Source organism: Carica papaya, chromosome 6 (assembly GCF_054855325.1).
Source record: "Carica papaya isolate Zhongbai chromosome 6, ASM5485532v1, whole genome shotgun sequence".
Classification (NCBI taxonomy): domain Eukaryota; kingdom Viridiplantae; phylum Streptophyta; class Magnoliopsida; order Brassicales; family Caricaceae; genus Carica; species Carica papaya.
The window spans coordinates 16431181-16448253 of record NC_142314.1 but is presented as its reverse complement, the minus strand read 5'-3'; the positions used below and the strand labels follow the sequence as shown (position 1 = coordinate 16448253).

General features: G+C 34.3%; 2 protein-coding genes across 6 annotated transcripts; one reads left to right on the top strand and one right to left on the bottom strand.

Annotated features, from left to right (window-relative positions):
- The first annotated feature begins 6008 nt into the window (after nucleotides 1–6008).
- Nucleotides 6009–8913, top strand: LOC110813894 (glycerol kinase). 2 transcript variants are annotated; one of them, XM_022041166.2, is made up of 4 exons: nucleotides 6009–6417; nucleotides 6785–7425; nucleotides 8305–8505; nucleotides 8656–8913. In XM_022041166.2, exons 1-4 carry the CDS (start codon nucleotides 6207–6209, stop codon nucleotides 8908–8910), a joined length of 1308 nt encoding a protein of 435 aa, XP_021896858.2. In that variant the 5' UTR covers nucleotides 6009–6206; the 3' UTR covers nucleotides 8911–8913. The 2 variants fall into 2 exon arrangements, with proteins under 2 accessions (XP_021896858.2, XP_021896859.2); XM_022041167.2 differs by having other exon boundaries at nucleotides 6023–6417; nucleotides 8756–8910.
- Nucleotides 8914–9107: 194 nt separating this feature from the next.
- On the bottom strand, nucleotides 9108–16513 carry LOC110813893 (calcium-dependent protein kinase 26). 4 transcript variants are annotated; one of them, XM_088223241.1, is made up of 10 exons: nucleotides 16336–16513; nucleotides 16048–16157; nucleotides 15092–15924; nucleotides 14573–14716; nucleotides 14291–14443; nucleotides 13171–13286; nucleotides 12445–12612; nucleotides 11687–11911; nucleotides 10896–11044; nucleotides 9108–9627 (listed from the first exon to the last, which is right to left on the bottom strand). In XM_088223241.1, exons 3-9 carry the CDS (start codon nucleotides 15861–15863, stop codon nucleotides 10922–10924), a joined length of 1701 nt encoding a protein of 566 aa, XP_088079367.1. In that variant the 5' UTR covers nucleotides 15864–15924; nucleotides 16048–16157; nucleotides 16336–16513; the 3' UTR covers nucleotides 9108–9627; nucleotides 10896–10921. The 4 variants fall into 4 exon arrangements, with proteins under 4 accessions (XP_088079367.1, XP_021896856.1, XP_021896855.1 ...); XM_022041164.2 differs by lacking the exon at nucleotides 16048–16157 and having other exon boundaries at nucleotides 16248–16513; XM_022041163.2 differs by lacking the exon at nucleotides 16048–16157.
- Between the last annotated feature and the right edge of the window lie 560 nt (nucleotides 16514–17073).

Sequence of the window (17073 nt, the reverse complement as noted above, 5' to 3'; positions counted from 1 at the left end):
TTTTGAGCTAGTTTTAAGTCGATTTTGAGCCATTTTTTGAGCCAAACTTGAGCTGTTTTGAGTCAAACTCGAGCCATTTTTGGGTCGAGCCGAGCCGTGCTACTGCCTTACATATCTAATTTTAATTTTCAACTTGGTCTGCAAGTTGGGCATGAAAGATATCCCTACACCAACTTAAGGAGGGATATTGAATAAGATATTTTTCTATTTTATTATTTAATTATGTAATTTTATGTAATTAGAAGTTTACTAGAATATGAATTTTTCTATTAGTAGAATAAGTATTCTATAAATACCAGGTGTAACAGCATAAAGAGTGAAAAATATAATTATTTTTTCTCCTAAAATCAACATATTTAAATATTTTATTGTCTTTGTGGATGATTTTTCTTGAATAATTTAGATATATTTTTATGAAAAATCGTTCTGAAGTGTTTTCTCACTTTTGTGTCTTTTGTTCTGAAGTCAACCTAATTCAATATTTCTGTGCATGCATTAAGAAGTAATAATACTAAAAAATATGTCTAACTCATTTCAGAACTATATGACTCAAGAGGAGATCTTTTACCAATCTTCTGGTATTGATATACTCTCTTAAAATGGAGTTGGTAAGGGGAAGAGTATATATTTACTTAAAGTTGTTTGATCTCTTTTATTCCAAACGCAAGTTTCTAACTAATTCTGGGCTAATACTTTTTCCAGGACCTCTTTTTTTATTAATCTTGTGCCATCTACAATATTTGATGGTGATCTCCCTACAATGTTATTTTTTAAAATAAGTATAGTCTCAGGTATTTGATAGCATTTAGTATAGTTTGAGATGTGCGGTCTAATGTTAACAAGATGGTGTCTAATGCCTTACTTAAAGTATGTATTTTTGGGATATTCTTGCATTTAAAAATAGTGTCGATGCTACTTGTCAGATCTTAATAAATACTTGATATCAACAAATATGGTCTTTTTAGAGAATACATAATTTTTCTCTTTATCATCAAATTCTATAAGTCAGGAGGAGCACGATGAGTGACTAATCTATAGGTTCCCACCAAGTGCCTTTATTAAGCAATTAGATAATGGTGCTTCTTTTAATGATGTGTCTCCACCTCTAGTTGAGAAGTTTGATTATGGTGTTGGTGTGCCTCTGAATCAAGTACAACTAATACTTATTAGTGTTTATTTAAAAGACAACAGAATAAAGATAAATATCATGCACCAATTTCTTCGTCATCTGGTTCTACCCACATGATCTTGATCTTACTCATTAGTCTTTGCAAAAATAATCGTCAGTGCATTTTTCTAAAAAATCTACTTACCACATTACTAATTTTATTTTATATGATAACTTTTCTCCTTCGTCTAGCTATTTAATTACCTCTATAAATTCAATTTTCACACCCAAGACAGCTAATGAGGATTTGAATCACCCTGGTTGGTACAATGCAATGTTTGAGGAGATAAACGCTCTCGATGAAAATCATACTTACGATCATGTGGATTTACCCAAAGAAAAAAAGGTCATGGAATGCAAATGAGTATTTGCAGTCAAAGTTAATTCAGATGGCTCTGTGACAAGACTTAAAGGCAGACTTGTAGCAAAATATTATGCTCAAACTTGTGGAGTGAATTATTCTGAGACTCTCTCCAATAGCCAATTTTACATATGTCCATTTTATTTACCTCTATTATGGCATCTCGAAACGAGCTCTTACATTAGTTGGATATCAAGAATGTATTCTTTTTTTACGATCATATAAAGAAATTTATATAGAGCAACCACCTGAGTTTGTTGTTTAAGGAAAGTAGGAGAAAGTGTATCATTTAAAGAAATATTTTTAAAGTAAAGATCCCGTGCATGGTTTGACAAATTTAGTGAAGTAGTTTTGGAATTTGGACTGAAAAAGAGCAAGTTTAATCACTCGGTATTCTACAGGTAATCAACAGATGGCATTATACTTATTTTTATTTATGTTGATGATATTATCATTATAAGAGATGATTGTGCAGGAATATCTTCTCTCAAATTATTCTTACATATCAAGTGTTTTGTCTTAAAAGAAACATGTACTTGATCTACTTGCAGAAATCAAAAAGTTAGGAGTCAAGCCATATAACACATCAATTGTGCCAAATATATATCTTATAAAATATGATGATGATCCCTTTGATGATTCAGAAAAGAACAAGCGATTAGTTAGAAGATTGAACTATCTCGCAGTGAATCGTCTAGATATTGCATATGTTGTTAATGTTGTTAATCAATTTATGTCTACACCTACAGTCAAGCATTGGGAGGCTCTGGAATATATCTTTTGCTACTTAAAAGGAGCTTCGGGACTTAGTATATTGTTTAGCAATCATAGCCACACATACATTGAACACTTTGCAAATGTTGATTGGGTTGAATCTAAAATTGACAGAAGGTCCACTATGGTCTATTGAATTCTTGTCGATGGAAACTTGGTATCATGGATAACTAAGAAGCAGGTTGTTATGTCTCAGTCTAGTGCAGAATCTGAGTACAGATCTATGGACCAGTCCACATGTGAAATCTTATGGACACATCACCTTGTAGTTGAAGTTGGTTTGAAGTCTGTGTCACCTACAAAACTCTAGTGCGACAATCAGGCTATTTTTTATATTGCATCGAATCTGATGTACCATGAAAGAATCAAACATATTGAGGTTGATTCTCACATTATCTGTAAAAAAACTCATAAAAACTTGATTTCTACTGGTTATGTGAAGGCAAAAAAACAACTACGTGATATATTCATAAAGGTTTTAAATGAAGCTTGGACTGAATATTTTCATAACAAGTTAGGCATGATTAATATCTATACTCCAGCTTGAGGATAAGTGTTACAGAATTACAACATATTTTTTTCTTTATAATAGTCTACTTATAAACACTTGACTTTCTATGTATAATAGCATAATTATAGACAATATATTTATAGGCTAATTTTAAGCTAGTTAAAGGCCCAAATAAAATATATTTTCTAGAATTTTTAATTTGAGAGATAAACTAAATTTTTATTCAAACTTAGAACATGATAAACATCATTTAATTTGATGTTTGTATCATCAACATCAATATTCACAACTCCTTCATTCACTACTGGATAAGTAGAGTTGTCAGCTATAATTATTACTCCCTCTCCATCATGTTGATGTAGTTTTTAAAAATAGAGAGTTATTTTCATTGACATGTTTTGAACAATCAATAATCTACTATTACTTGTAGTTTTTAAGGTTGAAAAGAGCTTGAGTTATGACTAGTTCAATAACAACGTTGCTCTTAATCGAGTAATTCATTTCTTTCAATTGCAATGTTCAAATTTGGAAAGCTTCACCCTACAATTCTTCTTAATATGCCCAATTACTTCACACTTGTAGCACTTGATAGATTTGCGGTTTGTGAGATACCACCAAAAGATTGTTCAACTCTTGACCCTTTTTTGTTGTTCTTGTTTTCATCTGCTGAATTTTTCATGTATTATTTTCCCTTTGAAAAGAGGACAACATCTGAATCAAAACTCTTTACCATTTGCTTTGACTAAGCCTCTTAGTTCGAAAGTAAATTTTCTAAATCTTATACTAAAAGTTATTTGTCTCATCCCTGGATAGAGGTAACAAAAGGTGTATACTCCTTCAATTCTCAAATGAAAAAATGTTGTAGTCTTGTTTCATTGATCTCCTCGTTTAGGTCTAACTCTAAAATTTCAGTATAAATACTTTTAACTCCTAAGAAATATATAAAAATAGACATACCTCTTTGTGTTAGCATTAACAATTCATTCTCTAACAACTGTAACCTGATTATATTCTTTTGAAAAAATAACCTCTCTAGTGTCTCCCAATATTCTTTTAGTGAAGTGACATCACGTACATGATCAATAAACTCTTTATTGATTGAAGTCTTCAAAACACAAAGAGATTTACCATATTTAATCTTTCGTTTCCTTTGTGGTTTAGCATTTTCTAGAGTATCAGTAGGAATTCCTATATCAGCACTAACAACAAGTTCCCACATATCTTGACCTTGAAGATAGGCCTCCACACACATTCTCTAGTACTTGTAGCTTTTCTCTACAAGTTTTTCAACACGATATTGTGCACCTGAGCTATTTCCTTTATTTACTAACTCTATATTGCATATAAAAGAGCTTCCCCTTCACAACTTTCTATCTCCTCTAATGACAAACAACTTAATAGATAAGAAGAAAGAAAGAACTGCAAAAGTGCCAAAATCTGGCTCTAATACCATAAAATAAATAAAAGGAACAAAGGAAGTTTAGAGAGTAAAAGCATGAGAATAAAATACTAGAGAATGTTTATTGTTGTTCTTAAAAAAGCATAAAAATGCAACAAATACAAACTAAATATATAAGCAATCAATTAAGGCTAAACTCCTAAAACTCTATAACAACTATAAAAAATCCCAACTAAATCTATAACTGACCGTCTATAACCTAACTTCATGTTCGTATAAAATAAGAACTAATTTATTTAACTTGGTAAAATAAAAGAAAATAAATAAGTAAGATGCACTAATTTTTAACAAAATTAAATATGGTAATTGATGTGGGAGGGACTTGAAATGATCATTTTGACTCCCAAAATCTCATACAACATTACAATCAAAAAGGTTAATCACCTTATTAACCCTCTATACTTCAACCACACTCAAAAAATTGAATGCAAACCAAGGTAACTAGAAAAATAAAAAGGAGTTGAAAAGACGTCATACTTACTCGATTTCCTGCCTCAACAAGGTGGTCTAAAGCTCTCTCGCTTGAAGACATTTGAAGAACACTCACTCTCAAATTAGCAAATCTAATTTAGAAAGAATAAAGTCAAGAGTTTATAAAGTGAATTATTAAATTGATAAATTGTGTTTTACGAACTAATGGAGAAACATTTATATAGGTTTTAACTTACTAATGGGACTAGAAGTAGGATTACATATCCCTACTTGAAATTAAACTTAACTAGACTATGAAACAATAAATTAAAATATTAAAACAATATATTCTAATCCAAACTTGAATTAATTAATTAAAAAAATACTAATTTACTTGAATAAAACTTCTCTTCCTTTTAATCGAATCTCCATGTGATTTTATCCTCTTTCGGTTTCTAAATTTGTGTAGAAGTCCTCTTGAAATTCACCATGGGGATCATATGTGGAAAATGAAGAAGTAGAGGAATCCTTCTCGGATTCCAACTTGTTGTCTGCATAAGCCAAGCGTGCGGGTGGAAGCTTCCTCCCATGCGCGCGACCTATGTGTGTGTGCGGCTCCCATGCACGCTCGGTTGTTCATGTGTGTGGCTCCCATGCACGCACAACTATCTGCATGTATGGCTCCCATGCGCACGCTGTCCATGTATATGACTGTCCACCTCATGCAGACACTCTTCCATGCGTGCAGTAAAGGCTTCCTCACACGCTCCATCTTCTTTCGAGCGTGTGGATTGTTTATAGGTGCAGGCTGCTTCCCCTACACAAGCGTGCAATCGCGCATGTGTGCAAGGACTGCCAAAAGGCGCGGCCAACCTTGGCAGGTTACCCATGGGTGTGGCAACCTCGAGTCGTGGTGCTCTTTGGTCGTGGCTCCCTTTGGCCATGAGTCCTTAGTCCTTTTCCATCTTGGGCCAAGATTTGGGCATCCACTTCTCTTGTGTTTCTCCAAGCCCAAAAACTATCTCATAGGCTTCAAGTCTGATTCTTTGTCTTGGTCTAAACTTGTTTTAGTAGTTAAGTTGGTTGATTTTTTTAAAACTCGAATTGGATCCATCCATGATAAAAGCTCAAATTTGTCTTAAATCCGAAGCAGGTTCATCAATCTCTTGCACTTTTGGTGCTGAACAAGTTTCTAAGTTGAAACCAATCTGATCCTCTCACCTCCTCTTTTTTCCATGCACACACACACACACACACACATATATATATATATATATATGCGTGTTTTCATCAATAATCATATTCGATGTGTTTTCACTAAAAAACAAATTCTAAATCTATTAGACCTTATCGCGGGATTGAAGCCCAGTTGAGGCGAGGCTTTTGTGGCGGCTGGGTAGACAAGTGACCGGAGTGCGTGCCCAAAGGAATTTCTTTTAGAATATTCTACAAATACATGTATATCACACAACGCATACATATATACCAGGATAAAAGGTGATAAACGCAGTGGGGTAGTCAAATGGCAATATCAGCAGCTAACGCTGCGATATGCGTCGCTTCTCGATTCCCGAAACTTGCTAATATTGGACATGCAAATAGCTTTCAACCCATCAATATTACCCCTTCAACTTTCATTTCTTTTCGCAGATACCCAATTCTTAGAGTCACTTGCGCTGCCATCTCAGATACTGATCAACTTTCACACGGTACAATCACCACCGCCAACAACTGTAAGTTCTCGGATATTGCATTTTGTGGAAATTAATTTCGAACTTCAAGTAATCCTTGGGCATCTAATATTGATGTTGGAGATGGGTTAATTGCATTGTATATCTTAAGAGATTACGACTTCTTTCTTTCTATCTCATCAATTCAGAAATTATTAATATGTTAGTTATTATAGGCGCAGAGACTTTTCTCTTTCCCTTCCTGGGTTTTCTTTTCTCAAATTCAAAGAAGTTGGATGCTTGGTTTTTAATCGTCTTTAGTCTGAAAACAAATAATTTTACTTCACATCATAACTAGCAAAAAGAGCAAGGCTGAGAGACGTCCATGGCAGTTTTACACATCTACTGATACATTAATGTTTATGTTAAGGCTGGTCAGAGTTCTGTAAAAATGTGTCCGGAGAATGGGATGGATATGGTGCAGAATTTTCAAAAGAAGGCAAACCCATTGAACTCCCTGAATCTGTGGTACCCGAGGCTTACAGGGAATGGGAAGTTAAGGTCTTTGATTGGCAGACCCAGTGCCCTACTCTTGCAAATCCCCTGGACTCTACTATGGTTTACAAATCCATTAAACTACTTCCTACTGTTGGATGCGAGGCTGATGCTGCAACTCGTTATAGTATTGATGAGAGGAACATTGGAGGTGTAGATAACATGGTTTCTGCCTTTGCGTATAAATCTAATGGCTCCTATGTGGCTATCTGGCCAGTTGGTAAGAATGATAAAAATAGAATATTGGAACTAGAGCATTGCTTGATCAATCCTCAGGATCGGGAGTCCCGTCTGAGGGTAATTCAGGTTGTCCTGATAGATGGTTCAAAGATATTGTTGCAGAGTATTAGAGTATTTTCCGAGCAATGGTATGGACCATATGGAAATGGTGACCAGCTTGGTGGATGTGCTATCCGGGATTCCACATTTGCTTCTACAGCTGCCATCAAAGCTTCTGAGGTTGTTGGTCTGTGGCAAGGTCCAAAAGCTGTGGCTAAATTTGATGCTTCTCAATCTGTGCGTTGGCATTTCACCCTCATCTTTTTCTTATTTTTGCCTATTTTCTATTAGAACAGTGTGAACTGATTTATAAAAGATCAATCCTATGATTCATATACCATCACACTATGGCCATTTTCCCTCACATAATTATATTTTAGGGCTCAGAACCTTTCTTTTGATTGCTTGTTCAGATTCTGGGTGCATCGTGTTAGTAATGATTCATTTTTTCTTGTGTTCATGATCATTTCTACAAAATCCTTCTTTGTGGACTCTTTTTCTATAGAATTGCAATATGTATTTTACTTGTATGTATTAGTTTGAACTTTCCACTTTATGCTCGGTAGTTAATTGAAACAGGCTGCAGGATCTTTCTGTGGACTTTACTCCTTATAAGCAAGTTTGGGAGTCATCTTATACAGACCATTGCAGTGGATGAGTTCATTGCATGAGAAAACTGATTTCCTATTATCTTCTCCAATTCATCTTGTTCTAAATGAGATAAATTCATCATTTTCTTGAATCACATTTTCAGGATCAAAGAAAAAGATAAAATGAAAAGAATAGTGCTCCTTATCTTTATAGGCACTTACAAAAAAACACGTGATTATGCCAGTGCAGTTGATAGGATGCATGATCCATGGATTGACTATTTGATTCTTAAGTCATGGAACTTTCTGGTTCTTGGCATTTTCTTTCTCAAGGCAGGGCCAGGATGTCATGTCTGAATCCATGCCATTGTCATCGGCTAAGCCATTAAGACACTGGCTTCATCACAAATCTCTGTGTTTCACTTTTTGTTTAGTGCCTTGTAGTAAATAACAAGGTAGTCCTAAATTACATAGTATTCTCTAGGACCTCATAGTTTTTGTTGCGAACTTGTGTTATGAACTCCAGAATTTCTTTAAAGAAGTTATAGACGGTGGAGTACTGAGATCAGTAAGAGATGATAGCAACCTCATATTGCTTCCGAAGCAACTATGGTGTTCACTGAAACGAAGTAAAGAAGCGGAAACCTGCTGTGAGGTTGGGTGGGGGTTTGATCCTGGATGTGCTGTTACGTCAAAATGCATTTTCTCAAATGACTTGAAGTTGAAAGTAAGTTCAATTTGTTTGATTGTAATTTTTATGTTGAAATCTTCCCCTTTAAAACTTATGATTTAACACCTTAGTGATCATCAGAAATATTTCATGGAACTTCACATGAATTCATGTTTTCTTTTCTTCTTTCTGTATTTCTTCGCACAGCTGATGCATGAAAATTCAAGATCCCGGACATCGGGTGGCTTCTTTCTGTTTTTATTTATATTCCTATTTATTTTCTTCTGTATTTTGTTTTTTTTTCTAGGAAATTTCAATTGGACAAGAAACTGCTGGCTCAGAGGATGTATAGTTACTGTTAATTTGCTTGCAGGTTGTACAATGTACAATGAGAGACTATCTAAATGTATATTTTATAATTTAAATAAACTTAACCATAGAGCTGGTTGCCATGTTCTGTAATCACCTTATGCCTCCTTTATGTTTTAGTTCTTTGAGATTGAATACCAACATATGAATGGAGAGACAGATCTATGTTGGGTTTCATGTCTATACAAAAGATTTGAATACAAATATACTAATATATTTTATAATTTAAGTTAAACATAAACAAGCAAGCTGGGAACCTTGAAAATGCTTTTCCAGGTTTTGGGATCCTCTGAAAGAACATAATAATGTGGTGGGAATAATTTATGTTGTTGAAATTAGTATACACAAAACAACAAATTAGAAAAGTCTTAGTCTTCTGTTGGGCAAAAAATGGGAAGTCTTGAATTGCTGCCTACCAAAAGGGTTTTGATTGGTTAGACAAGCAAGCCTCTCAATTTGCCCAAGAGAAAAACCTGAAAGGCAAAAAGGCAGATAACAAAACTTCACATCCTACTGTTCTGAGCAGAGTCTGAAACTTGTAAGACACAGTAGTAGCATCTGTGCTAATTCTTCAAAAGATTGACACAAAAAGCATTCAATAAAAAGACCTCCAATAACTTAGCCACTTCCAACTCCTATCAAAGGTTACAATCACTTTTCTTCAGTCATACAGCAATTAAACATTTATCTGACCAGATTTCATTAAAGATCCTCCTCAAACAGGATCTTCAACTCACAACGTTCCAGAGCTTGGGAAACCAAAACTGTCTCCGACATTTTGGCGTTGATCATTTCACTTAGCCATGCTTCCTGTCAATTTTCATACAAGAATAAGATATTATAGCAACAGAATAGCACCTTGATGATCACAGATAAGAGTTTTCTTTCATTTTGAAATGAACTGACCAATGAATTTATTTACAAACAAATTTCTGTATTTGCAATAAATCATGAAACTTCAAAATTTATGTTGGCACAAGAAATAGTACAAGAGATATTTCAAGATTTTTTTCTCAAGTTTATCTCCATATCCTATAAAATCTGGTAAATTTAGAAAGCACATGATCAATTTCATAGGAATTCATTTTGAAATTAATTCCAAAACTTGGAACAAATTTAGGTTATATTTCAAACAGATAAACTACTCTTATTAAATACACACTTGGTTATATTTAGAACAAATCTAAAAGTTTTGAAAATTCCATTTACAAATCTACATTTTGTTCAACTATGACAATATGTAAATTCTAACTAGAAGATAGAAAAAATCAATCTCATGCGGAATCCAATGCGGAACTGAGACAATATATAAAAACTTTATTGCTTCAGTTCCACATTTTATCATTTACTAAGAATCTCCTCATCTCCTAATTGATCTATGCATGCAGTTGTAAATAAATTCCACAAAAATTCTAATGTAGTTAAAAACATCATTACTAAGAATATCACCATCTCCTAATTGATCTATGCATGCAATTGTAAAAAAAATTCCATAAAAATTCTATTTTAGTTAAAAACATAGGCTGAGTTCAACAAGGAAGTGAAGAAAATTTTATTATAAAATAATGAAAATTAACTTTGTAGAAATTTCAAGTGGAATTGAAAGAACACATTTAGATACAAAATTGGATAAAATTTAAAATGCATTATCTCAATCCACTTGAAATCTCTAAGATATCAACTTTTATCATTTTGGATGAATTTCACCATATCCTAGTCAAATTAAATGAGAAGTTCCAAATAAAGTTCCCTGATTCCAAACAAAGATTAGACATAAAAATATAAATTTGCAAGTGACTTTACATTTTCTTCTTTGTGGAATTTAATTTCTTTCCTTTTTTTTTTTGAAAGAGTTCAGTTCATTTGTTTTCAAGAGTCTTATGATGGTCTTCCATGTAAATCAATTGCATGATTATGAATATAAAAGCATTTATCTTTTATGTCGAAAAAGCTAGTTCAGATGGTATTTCCTTTTTTATTCCAGGCTCTACAATACAGTATTTGTATCTCGCCTCATCACCTTTACTTAGATGAAAACGAAAAAAAAAAAGAAATTTTCAAAAGGCCGCTGTAAAAACCTGTACATGATGTGCATAATGGTAAGCTAATGAGAGCCAGGTGCATCTCTCATGCTCATATTCAGGCTGTTTCTCATTGTTCGTCTACCAATTCCAGCATTGCCTTTTTGCATCATGGCAACAAATTCACCATAGTCAATCCTTCCATCCTACAAAAACAGAAGCTTCGTCAACAAGCAAACTCCATTACGAGGAAGCAGAACAGACCTCACCCTGAACTGTAAAAGATAACAAACTGAAATCCTCTTCCCAGTTTCTTCCCATTTGAGAGTAGGATTTCCCTCACCATTCAAATCTCACATATCTCTGTTATTGGCAAATATATCAACCAATTACCGTTTTGGTAATTTTTTTGCAACTTAATTGCATCCATACACGATATAGCTAGGAGGAATAAAATAACCTGCAATCTGCCATTCTTTGTTGTAATAGTTAATGTACTTGAGCGAGAAACTGAACCTTCAGTCCTCTGGTTAATAATACTGACTGAAATCAATTGAAAATACAAGCAAATTGCCTTGCTTAAAAATCTTTCCAGACACCTAGCCATTTGGATACCTAATAAAACACTTCATAATAAAGATCTAACTAACAGATATAAACAGACACCTAATAAAACAGTCGTAGTTTCTCAATATGAATGGCAAAAATTTTGCAAATTCACTTAAACTCAGTTTAGGAAAATCATTCTGATATGAGAATCTCTCTAATTATTGAAATGCTCCCACCTCTAGATTTCACACTCGAAACATCAATCATAAGATTTTCTATCCGTGCTTTAGATGACTTACATTATCTTGATCAACTTCTCTGATTATATCTTCAAGAAAAACATCCGTCATGTTATGTTCAGTACATGCTTGCTGAAGCTCATCAACTGTAATGTAACCACTTCCATCCTTGTCAAAGTATTGGAATGCTGCAACAAGATGCTCCTCACGTTCTAATTTGTTAAGATGAACCGTTGCAGCGATAAATTCACCATAATCTATGGTTCCACTGTTGTCTACGTCAGCCTGAAAATGGCAAGCAGCACAGTCAGTATGAACATAAATTATTAAATTAGGCATAAAATTAAACAGGATGCAGAACCAATAGGCCATTGGTTGGAGTTTAATACAAACTTAAGGTAAGTAGTGAAGGCCACTCTCGGGCCATAAATAAATAGTCATATTCTTAACTGCTTTTGCACTATACATGTTAAAAGACAATAGAATGCTTCAGAATTCTAGAGAATAATAGTAAGAGAAGCAAGGAGTTCTCTTTCCCACGTGTTTTGACAAGTACACAAAACAACTTAATTCAGCTGCTTGCAAGGCAACCAAATACGGTTCAGCAGTCAACAAATATATTTTCTCAAAGCCCAGGCAAGAATCATAATTTGTCAGTTCGATTGAATGAACCATTGACTCCATTGATAAACATATAAAATGGGCAACAATAATGAAAAATGATTATTGATGCATTCCACCTAATGGGCTTGCAAAGGGTGCACATGTTCACACATCCACTAGGTTACATAAATATAGACTTTGAAGCAAATGTATACCGCATCCATAAGGTCACGTATCTCTGTATCTTTCATTGTAGAGCCATATCTTCGCAAACCAGCTTTGAGTTCATCAAATGTTATTGCACCACTATTATCAGTATCCATTGCCGTGAACATTTCCCTCAAACCAGCAATCTCCTCCTCAGAAAGACTTTCAGCTATCACCTGATATCATGAATTTTGCAAATAGTTCTCATCAAAAGAAGGTAAAATTTCCGGATCAACAAAGGAGCATATAAATGACAACATGCAAAATAAAATGGGTCCTGCATATGAATGATGAAAAAATAAAAAAGGAACAACATACGATGCTCTTGCTCAGTGTTTAATAAATGATAAATGATCTTCCTTTTGTAAGTCAAATGATGCGCCCTGCAGAGCAGCCAATAAAGCAAGCAAATGCATATATACATATACATACAAATGATATGTACTTGCATATATATATATATATGTGTATACACGTGTGTGTAGGTGTTAGATGGGAGAGAGGGAGAGAGAGAGAGAGCAGCTAAAACAAAATGCAAATAATATATTTTTCTTAATAGAAAATAATGCAGGGAAGGGAGATGAAATCCAAGGTGTTTGCCCAAATTGAGAAATGCACTTAACACCAGACAGCCTGCAGGTGCAAGTTCATATATAAATATATGAATAAATATAAATGTGTGTGCATACATGTGTATGCAAGTATGCAAACGCAATATTATGGGTTTGACTTACCCGTAAAGCCATCTTCTTCAATTTATTCATTGCAGAGAACTGTTTGAGACGTGAAAGTACAGCAGGATCCAGTGCTCTATCTGGTGCAACTCCATTTTCACAAATCCATGGATGACCTGAAAATGATAAAGTAATGTTTATAGCATATTCACAAAGCTACTTATATTTTAGGAGAAAACTAATTCATTGATCCTTTTACTTTCGTACTCTTTGCATATGGAAGGATGCATGAACGATGAGAATATTTTCGTTATATTCACAAAGCTACTTATATTTGAAAGCTAACAAACGAAAGAATATTTTCGTTGACAACGATTCAAAATGTGTGAATTAAAACCAAAAGAGACAAGGCAGAGAAGACAATAAAGTCAACACAGTGAATTACCACTTAAGGCCATGTTTGGAACAAATGAAGAATTCTGGTGGAATTCATTTGGAAATCCATGTTTAGTTCAACAACAAGAGGATGAAAGTTTAACCCCGAAATGATTAAAATTCAACTCCAAGAAAATTCCAAGTGGCACTAGAACGACATATTCCAAATTATCCATTAAAATCTATTACATTTCAGAATTCCATGAATTTTGACGGAAATTCAAATTTATTGTTTGATTTTACATGGACTTCATTTGGAAATGAATTTTAATTCTCTTGAAACAAAATTTTTCATTTTCTCATGATTAAATTAAGTGGGAACGTTTTAAGTAAATTCAACAGAAGTAGTTATTTATATTCCAAATATAGCCTAAACATTTTAAAGGTTCTCATTGTTAAAAAATAGCAAAAATATATGATCAAAGTCACATTAGTTTGTCATACGTATCCACCAGCAATAAGGTGTAATGCGAGAACTAAAATTTAGTATGTAGCTAATGTCGGGGGATCATGAAACATTGATAAAATACTAAACCAACTGATCTATAAATCTGTTTAGTGTGAAGAAACTTAAGAAGCTTTGCACATCCTTCAAAAGGTCAACCTACCACCTAAAGTCACATTTGCAGTGATAATAACGTGAAGCAAGGATATGAAGCTGAGAAAGGTTGAATCCTTAAATTCAGATACATTAGTTAGTCCATATCAATCTCAAAATTACAAATAAATAGGAGCTCATACATACATAATACTTCATGAGCAGTCAGCCGCTCTGAAGGCCGGGAGCATAACATCCTTCGGATGAGGTCTTTTGCACTCTCAGATATTAAGGGCCATGGATCTGACTCAAAATCAATATGTCCCTTCAACACCGCGTCAAATATTCCCTGCTGAGTTTCTGAATTCAAAAATATAAAACTTCCAATCATTGCAGTTATAAACAAAAATTCATTTTGGCATCACACTTATTCTCTAATTAGTATACTCTGAAGATAGAAAGAAAGAAACTCGATCAAGTGTTAAATACCTGCCCAAAATGGTGGCACTCCACTAAGCAATATATACAAGATGACCCCTGCAGTCCATACATCTGCTTCTGGCCCATAATGCTTAAGAAGAACTTCTGGTGCAACGTAATATGGACTTCCAACCACATCAGTGAAAACTTGACCTGACGTAGCACAGGACATAAAGTTAAAGAGAAGCAAGCATCAGAAAAATAGTTGGCTTTATCAACTGCAGAAAAGATTATGCATGCTCTAAATTAAGACATGCTAAAAACGGATTTTGGTCCATATCTATAATCATTAAGAGAAGGAAAGATTTCATCATGAAGCAGGTCAATTATCCTAACTGCCCACAATTTAATAGGATGAAAGCCAGAAAAACAGAATGTGAAATTGATTTTAGCCAAATAGCAGGGGCTGCTGTATTATATGTTAATGCAAGAAATATTTTTACAAGTGTAGTAACTAGGATGAGTGTTTTAGCTGCCCAAACTCTTAATTTAAAAGAAGGAAAGCCAAATAGCTGGCATAAGGTTTACCTGGTTTGAAGAAGACAGAAAGGCCAAAATCAATGGCTTTGAGCGAGAAATCATCATCCTTGTTAACCAACAAGAAATTCTCAGGCTTCAAATCTCTATGCATGACCCCAAGTGAGTGGCAAGCCTCAACAACCCCAACGATAATTCTTGTCAACTCAGCTGCTTTCCTTTCTGTGTAATGCCCCCGCTGAATGATCCGATCAAACAGCTCACCTCCTGCACAGAGCTCCATGACAATGTGAACATAGAGAGGATCCTCGTAGGCACCCTTTATTGTGACAATGTTCTTGTGACCTGCCAAATGATGCATTATCTGAATCTCCCTCCGGACGTCATCCACATCCTCCTTGGAGATTAACTTCCTCTTGGATATAGACTTACAAGCATACTCAATGCCCGTTGAAATCTCAGTACATAAATACGTAGTTCCAAATTGTCCTTGTCCTAATTTACGGCCTAAGGTGTAAAGATCACGAATATTAGCAGTCCTATGACCAAGAACATAATAAGCTTGGTTATCAACACCGCGTCTCATGACGGCCTCTTTCCTGGGACTGACGAGGGGCAAATTATTATCCTTGTTGGGATTTTCCTTGGAGAATTCTTGGGCAATAAGCTGTTGGGCATTCAAGGTAGAAGGGGAATGGTCAGTACTTGAACGATCAGAGGAGCCGTTGCGTTTGGAAGTAGAGGTACAAGTGGAATTCTCTTCGGGCTGATTGTAGCCCTGGTAAATCTTCCCCTTGAAAGATCCACGGCAAGTGTTGCCCATCAAACAATAAGCAAGTTATTTTACTCCCTTTTCCTCATCCAATGGTTTTTCATCAATTACACTGAGGATAAACAAGAATGTCAACAGAAAATATCAGACCAAAATCCCACAAACAGGAAAGAAGAAATGACAAATTTTAGTAAGCAAAAAAGAAAGAAAAAGTGACCAATATCAGATCACGTACACACAAATGATTTCTTCCACTAATTTTGCAGGAAAGCATAAAAGAAAAGCTCCGAATACAAGTTAATGGAGTCAGCAGTTAGGATGTAACTCGAGCAATTAATGATGATCCTAGAAAGCAATCAATATAATCCCAAACAAATCAAGTAAGAAATGGAAGAGATGAAAACAGGTCGAAAGAAAGAAGAAGAGATTACATACATAGACACGCGCGGGCATACACATACACAGATACATGCATTAATTCGAAGAGAATAAGAAAAGAAGCAGGGAGAGATGGATCTAGTACCTGCAAGAATTTGGTTGCAGAAATGTAGAAATGGATTAGGAATCTGAAAAAAAAATATATATATATATATAAATTTGGGGGAAGCTAAAGTCGAAGATGAAGAAAGAAGAAAAGGATATTCAATTTAGAAAATTGTTGATGGTTTTGGTGCTGCTCAGAGTGCTGACCAGCTAACTCTCTCTCTTCCTCTTTTATGATTATTTTGTTTTATTTTCTAAATTGCAAACGCGTTTTTGGTGAATAATCCAACGGTGAAGATTGCAAGAAAATTGAAAAATAAAAAAAGGAAATTACCAGAGGAGAGAGCGTTGACCCGAAAGGAGGTAGGGGGAGAGGAAGAGAGTAAAAATCGAGGGTAAATTTAGTTTTCTTAAATAAACATTTACTGGGTTTCAATTTTTTTTATTAGAATTAGACACATGTAAGGTTTGTTTGTTTGTTTGGTCAACACAATACAGCTATGGTAAATTTAGGCTGCCATATTTAGACCCTCTTTCTCTTTTTGTTCTCTTCTTCATCTTGGAGATTAAAAAGACAAAAAGGCTTTTTATTTAATTTGTCAATTTATCATAGTTGCTGGTTTGGTCCCATTCATTAAATTTCTTCTTTTAGTTTTTAGTTGGACTTGTAAAAAACATTCAAAACCCAAAAATAAAATTTCATTTCATTTCATTTCTTTGACTGAGAAAATAAAATATTTTGCATAACCTCTCAACCTTCAGAGCTATTTGTATATAC